Genomic DNA, 7,362 nt, shown 5'->3' on the forward strand with positions numbered 1-7,362 from the left:
TTGCTGCAATGTTGGGTGGTGACTTCTGAAGACTGATCTCGAGGTTCAGTATACCTGAGTTGAATTTCTTTGGGTAAATGAGATTCTCATTTTGTCTTATGGGAGCAGCTGTAGGAAAGAGTATTGCATCATATTAAATGAGTACTTAACCACTTCAGAAGTGGTTATTAACAACATAGAGTCCTTATTCTGGACATTGTATGACTTAAAAAGCATGGGGCTTTATAATGCAGGATGGCTATTGTACCCACATCAACACAGTTAATGTTATTTCTCTTGTGAAAAACAGATTTGGAGACATCCCAGCCCAGCAGCAGCAGCCCAGGGGTGTCTGAAGCAGTGGCACTTGCTCTACGTGCCAGACAAGCAGCGCAATGGGAAGATTAAGACGACGTAGATTTCCAGCTGTGAGCAGGCAGAGTCAGTGGTGAATGTTGTCATTGATGCTCTGCAGAAAACAATACTGATTCACATTAATGACTGAAACAAACACTTTTTCTTCCCCAAGTGGAAGAAAAATAGGAGACTGCAAAATGCATTCTCCCTGCAGTTTATTGTAAGAAAGACAGGGAATGCACTGCATGTTTGGTTTGGTTTTGTAGTGAAATTCTGGTGATAACGTGGCCAGGCCTGGAGGAAGTCTTTATCTTGTTTCAGTAAGGGTCACCCCACAGTTAGTCATTTGTTGTTGACTAAATATAAGAAAATTTGTGCCTAATTTTAAGTAAAAGCTTTGGTCTAAAACTATTTTTATGGGTTAGATTGTTCAAACAACTTTTATCTGATCTAAACCAAAGGTGGAGTATCAGTCAAATAAAAAGAAAACTAAAGTGCAGTTGTTTTGAACGACAAAGATGTTGTAATGGCTGTAGACTAACGTGTATGAATGACTGTAAAGCTTTTATTCCATCTTCACTCTTCAGAGCCATTTTTACAGGTTTATTTCAGTCACTCAAAACCAGCTTGATGAATTCAATTTTTTAAGAATGGTTTCTTACCAAACATCTCACCTTTGTAAAACAAAGGTGTGAACAAAAAAGTTTATGACACCTGTTCCAGTATTGAACAGAAGGGATTGGAAGTAACACAACAGGGACTTTTTTTTTTTTATCATGCGACTTTGAGACATTCAGCGCAGCTGCTTTTTACTCATAGCCCCAACTTTGCTATGATGATAAATTTTAGCTTTTTTTTATTTTGTTTTGCCTGGTTTATTCCTCCCTACCTGCTTTGGACATAAAAATGCCAAGGAAAGAGATACACCTGTTTCTCACGTTCATAATTTACATTAAAGACAACCCAGAGATACAAAAGATATAGAAAAAAGGACAAAATTTACATGCAAGACCAGAGATTCACTTTTATTATTTGTTTCTGCATGCATAACCCTGAAGTCTGGCTGTGAATATTTCAATATGGTCCAGTGTTGGCACTGAGGACAGTGAGATTCAGCGCTACCAGCAACCCGAGCAGCAACAAAAAGAACAGACCTTTGTAGAAAGGATCATTTGCTGTTAAGCCAACTCTTTTTATCAGAGATTTGAGAACAACTGCAGAACACAGCTGTGAAAACAGAGGTTAGAACTCAGGGCTGGACAGAAACTGGCTGAAGGTATAAGTAACAGACACAGATACAGAACATGCACCAGAAGGCTGAGACTGTTGGCTCTGCAGTACTTGGTAGAAAAGTGACACGAAGAGGTTCTTGTAATCATGACAAGAAAAACCACCTCAAGGAATCCGGCACACCTCCTTACTCCTATGTTTCTTTGTGCTTACATATAACATAAGATAAAAGCAAAAAATATAATAAAAATTCATCACCCCTTGCACAAGATAGCATTCACTGACTAAATAGCCTTATACTTAGCTGCCTGAGTAGCAAATTTGCTTGAAAAATAATAATGTAATAGTGTTAGTGTCCATTTGACACCACCTCAGACAGCCCTCGTAGTTGCGGTAGCGTACAAGGCTATCTACTTCCAGAATGTATTTCATCTTCTCATCAATGTGTTAGATTATAATTACTTCTGCTGCTGTCTTTCAGGAGAGAGTATGTGCTGTAGCAAATATCCAACTCATAGAAGTAAAAAAAAAAAAAAAAAAAAAAAAAAGAGAACACACAAAACCAACAACAAAACCTTTGTAAACAGACTGGAAAGATAAGATTTCCTGAAGTGTGGCACATGCCAGGAAGTTTGCAACATCCGCGCCAAACAAATTCAAGTATTCTCTTAATATGTGAAGAGGAAGATGCAGTTCATCTGCCACTAATTCAGAAGTTTGGACTTACCTTAATTAGGACAATTGTGTAGTTCTCTCCACTTATGATTTAGCGCACCAACAACACCTACACAGCTCAAGGATCTACCTTACTAAGATATGATTACACAGTCTAGTCAAACATGCACACTGTTCTATGTGCAGTCTAATGTAGCTTGTGAGATTACATCTGAATAACTTGTAGCAGGTAACCAATCCATTGTTTCAATCACTCATTTCTGTTGAAATTAATATGACATTCTTCTGAAATTAAAGTACTAAACTTAGTAATTGCTATTTTCCATATAATGGCTATTAAGAAAAGGTGGTCTCATTTATGTTGGGGCTGGCTCCACGTGAGTTTTATGCTCTTTGCTAATCATCCACAGTCTTCTCTAACTACCAGCTCCTTCCAGAGCGGAGCCAAAATTGTTTACGGCATGTTAACGGCAGCTGTGATGAGAACACCTAAGAGTTTTACTTAGAAAAAATCTCAAGCAACCTGCACTCGTTTTGACATACTACATCAATCTACTAGTGCACAGCTGGTAAGTATACTGTACCCTTAAGCTATCAGATACTTGTTTATTGTGACCGCAGAATCTTTTTTTATTTCAAGTTAAATCTGGATTACAGATTCTTATGTATCCTTGTGAATGTCCTTCAATCATGCAAACAATTAGCAAAGAAAAAAAGACAGCTCTATTTATTCTACCACTAGCAGCACTCGGTATGTACCTTGATTTTAAAAATAAATACACTGATGTGCAGTATTAATAGAAGTAATCTAGCCTCCCTTGGTGCTTTTAAAAAGACTGGAACATAAGAAGATAATCAAGTTTTAATCATTAATTCTCATAGTCTTCACAAAGAACATGGATTGTTGGCTTTTCTGTCCCTGTTAAGATGCAATACAGCCATTTTTCCATGCAGTGGAGGGAAATACACTCGCCCTCTATTTTGGCACCATTTTCACCATTGTTTTTATAACAATAGTGTAGATGCTTTTAAGATACTGTAAATAAACCTCAAATTATTACACAGTTATAGAACAAACTGTTTCAAGTACTAGAATCAAAGTGCAATTTTACATTATGCCATCAAAAAGGCTGATATGACTTTATAACCAAGATTTAAACAATGCAAAGGAATAATAAAGCAATCTGCACATATAAAGATTGCCCAGTTATCTTATCAAAAATGACCCTTTCACATTACAATGTGATTTCCCCAGACTACCAATGGTGGTACGTCAGCTTTGCTCAGTGTTGCACCAGAAGGTTTTCCTGCATTCAAGACCTGATCACATAGCAGAAGTAAAATACTGTTCTTCTTCCCAGAACTATCGTTAGTAGTCCAATCTGCATTAGTGGATACTGTCTTGATGGTGAATTCAGACCTGCCTGAGTAAGAGAGCTTCTTTAAGGTGGTGAATAAGTAATTACAGGCCTAGTAATGAGGATCACAGTCTTCTACCAAGCTGTCTGTGATGTAGCTGGATTCAAGGACGTTTTCATAATATATTTTTTCTGCAAATGTGTTCACTGTCCAGGCAACCACTTGAATACCTTTTGAAGACCAGTGCCTCACATAATCTCTGAAAGGAACAAAGACACTGTAAGAGGAAGACAGACGCTATCAGAGTCAAGACAGACAGCACTACGGTTAAAATTGAGTTTCAAGTCTTACAGTGGTAACCCATCAGGAACGATGGTTGCGTTATCTTTTGCAACATGTCATTTTTTGGCATGTGTCACTACTGTAAACAAGCAAAAGCAACAGTATTCTTTCTCTTTGAGATTACAATTAGCATTTAACATAAAGTAAAAATAAAAGATAGAGGCTTAAAGAATAAAATAGCATGTAATAAGGAAACCATCTATAGAACCTTACACAATACTAAATAGAACATACCGATTAACATACTATTCTAGTGAACTAGTGATAGTGCCTCCTGATATATTAGCAAGCTTTAACACTCACTGAGAAACAAAATTTTTCTGTATGAGGAAGGCTGAAACCCCACATAATCTCCATAAGAAACTGTGTAAGCTCCAATCTAGAATGACATCCATCATCATATATAAATAATGTTTCCAGAAGGAATCGAAACGAGGCGTCCCATTTCCAAGATGACTAAGGTGCCAAGGCCGGTGTGTCAGGGCTGTTACCACATTTCTATCAGCTTGTCTCATCTGGAAGATCAAGGTGAAAAGACTAATTCAAACAAAACCCAAGTTGCTTTAAATATAAATTGGAAGAGGCTGGATACAAACTGCTAGCTTAAATTTACAGGTCTGCCACAATCCTTCTCCCCTTTCCCCCCAGATCTTTTCATAACACTTTTAGAAAGCTGTATACAATCCTGTACTGTTGTTTTCTTAAAAATTGAATTAATAAGCAACTGCTCTTATGTAAGAAATAAAAAATTTAAAAAGTGCTGGAGCAAAACGATCAGGCAATGCAATAAAATAAATGATAAATAGCCTTTGCAACAAGAATTAGGAAACAGTTTTAAGAAAAGTCTACATTTACACCAAAATATGGTATTTATTTGTCAGTTATCTTGCACATAGATAACTGGTCATGTGCCAACTGTAAGAGCGACACACTTTCAGAATGGAAGGAATCGCTGTAGATTCGTAAAATGTACATCTAATGAGCATAGAGCAATCTAATCTAATCAGATTCATGCAGGATTTATGATTTATGCTTCATGTGGTTTTAATGTCTCCACAGTTTTAACAACTCAAAGGCACTCTGGAAGTCGCATATCTTACTGAAATTCCCAGATAGAATTAAAAAAAAACCAAAATAAACATCACCTTATAAACAACATCTGGCATGAAAGAACAGACTATGCTGCTGTTATACAAACGAGGAAATTCCAGGTAGAGTTGTTTTAGGGCATCAACTGCCTGCCAATTAGAGATACACACAGATGTTATATTTACACAGACTCATGTATTTACTTTACACAGCAAAGTCATTTTAGAATAACCTCCTTTAAAATACTTTCCTGTTTTGTGCAGCAAGATTGACATGGAAAGGGGGAAGAATAACAGTATCTTGCTCATAGCATTATCTCACAAACACTGGTTTGGTTTTTGCAACAGAAGCCCTTTTTATGATTCTGATTAAGAATGCTACTCGTTCTAATGTTTGAAATACCCTTACATACATTACAGAAAACATTCTGAAGTACTGTCTAAGGTTTTGTTCAAGGGCAAAAATGAATTTATTTCCATATTTTGCTATGCTAGAATAAAAAATAACTTTAACTTAGAATAAAACATTCAGTTGGAAGGGGCCTTCAAAGATCATCTAGTTCAACTTGCATAAAATGGTAGTGATTCATCACCTGTATCTCTCTCAGTAATGCAAATTACAGACAATTGAGATCCCCAGTTGCAAGCTGCAGATGAGACACTAGGTCCCCTCAGCACAGGCGGGGAATTTGCTTTGCTTTGTTGTGTGGTGGTGACATGAGCTAAACTTGACACTCACAAGTCACATTCTAATTTTAAGTTGCCACTTCCTGGTTCAAAGGAACGGGGTGAGGGAACACACTGTTTTTGGTTTTGACAGGCCCATTTTGCATTACTTAAGTAGCAGACCTGGTTTCGCTCATGTTAGAGAGGACTGTACCACAGGTATCAGCTTGAGACCAACAGAAAAGGGTGAAAACCAAAAGCAAGGGTGAAAGAAGGTATCTTATTACAGTATATATAGTACAGTAAGCGGTACCTGATTTGCATGGCCTTTGACATCAAAGTAGATTGTAAGGTTGTGATGCATAGACTCCACAACAGCTTCTCTCAGAGTTGGTACCTTTTCACCCTGAAATTTGCTCCTGTAGGAACAGAGAGCTCCTCACTGGAATGCTGTCAAGATACCCATGGACATGCATGCACACACATACATCCCCAACTACATGGAACGGTTTCCTAGGGATTCCTAAAAGTTTTAAGTTTACACAAATTTTAACTGCTAATTGATCAAAGCAATCATTTTGTGTATCAAGGATTTTTACCATTGAAACAATAGTTTCAGAATAGCAATATTTCCTTTACCATAGCCTGTGTTTTGCAGATGGATTAAGCCTCCTAATTTCATCAAAAGTCAAGTCACGCAGTCTGCCAGACCCATCAGTTGTTCTTTCGACTGTTTCATCATGCATTAGAATGGGAACACCATCGGCGGTAAATTCAAGATCCAGCTCAACACCTGTTGCTCCATTCTCAGCTGCCTTAAAAAGAAAGAAAGAGGAAACCACTTACACAACAGAACAGACAGCTTTATAGAATTAACACAGGCACAGGTATAATTCATTTGTTAAAAAGTAATAAACTACTAAGATTCTTTTCAGTAAGCCTGATCTGCAAAACAAGGTAGGTTTTACCCAAGTTCTTGTGAGAAGCATTCGTTGATCAGCTGAATGGATGTAATCTGTGTTACACACCGAGTGACAGTGTCAGGATTGGGACTGTTTCAGGATAAAAAGCAGAAAAAAATCCTGCTCTCTCCTTCTGGCCCAGTACCTCCCGACTCCATAAGTTATGTTACCTTCTACAAAGCAGGGCAGCAAACGCGTCCTGTTCCTAAGGACCATTATTTTATTTCATCACGACTCGGGACAGCACACCTGGTGACACCTTACCCCAACCCAGGGGCTGCGCTCCTGCCCCCGACTCCAGCCTCCCACCCGCCCCACGGGGCAGCTCCGCGCTCCCCACAGCCCCGCTGCTCCCCGACCGCTTCGCTCCCGACCCGTCCGGGGCCAAACGCACCCCGGGACCCCCGAGGCCCCCGGGCAGGGCTGGGAGCGGCGGCGCTGACCTGTCGGATGGCCGCCAGCGTGTTCTCGGGCGCGTCGTGCGCCCCGCCGCGGTGGGCGATGCGGGCGGCGGCGCCGCGGGGCTTGAGGACGCGCTGGGCGCTCTGCGGGGCGGCGGGCTCCAGGCTGCAGAGGTGCAGCAGGAGGTAGAGGCCGGCCGGCAGCACGCACGACAGCGCCGGGCTGCGGCTCAGCGCCAGCAGCGCCACCAGCAGCGCCGTGAGGGAGCCCAGCAGCCCGTCCCCGCGGCACAACATGGCGGC

The 7,362-nt window shown here is 40.1% G+C and overlaps 2 protein-coding genes across 10 annotated transcripts in view; one reads left to right on the top strand and one right to left on the bottom strand.

Annotated features, from left to right (window-relative positions):
• Positions 1–2,128, top strand: part of TMC5 (transmembrane channel like 5) — a 31,837-nt gene extending 29,709 nt beyond the window's left edge. For all 8 annotated transcript variants that reach the window (XM_072024140.1, XM_027468799.3, XM_027468796.3 and 5 more), the window contains one exon: positions 290–2,128. In XM_072024140.1, the coding sequence (XP_071880241.1) occupies positions 290–387 (98 nt within the window). In that variant the 3' untranslated portion in view covers positions 388–2,128. The remainder of the gene's footprint in view (positions 1–289) is intronic.
• On the bottom strand, positions 1,335–7,356 carry GDE1 (glycerophosphodiester phosphodiesterase 1). Of its 2 annotated transcripts, none has more exons than XM_027468818.3 (6): positions 7,102–7,356; positions 6,336–6,511; positions 6,010–6,115; positions 5,088–5,180; positions 4,246–4,457; positions 1,335–3,859 (listed from the first exon to the last, which is right to left on the bottom strand). In XM_027468818.3, exons 1-6 carry the CDS (start codon positions 7,354–7,356, stop codon positions 3,712–3,714), a joined length of 990 nt encoding a protein of 329 aa, XP_027324619.3. In that variant the 3' UTR covers positions 1,335–3,711. The 2 variants fall into 2 exon arrangements, with proteins under 2 accessions (XP_027324619.3, XP_027324620.1); XM_027468819.3 differs by having other exon boundaries at positions 6,336–6,507; positions 7,102–7,235.
• Positions 7,357–7,362: the final 6 nt, after the last annotated feature.

Source organism: Anas platyrhynchos, chromosome 15 (genome assembly GCF_047663525.1).
Source record: "Anas platyrhynchos isolate ZD024472 breed Pekin duck chromosome 15, IASCAAS_PekinDuck_T2T, whole genome shotgun sequence".
NCBI lineage: Eukaryota > Metazoa > Chordata > Aves > Anseriformes > Anatidae > Anas > Anas platyrhynchos.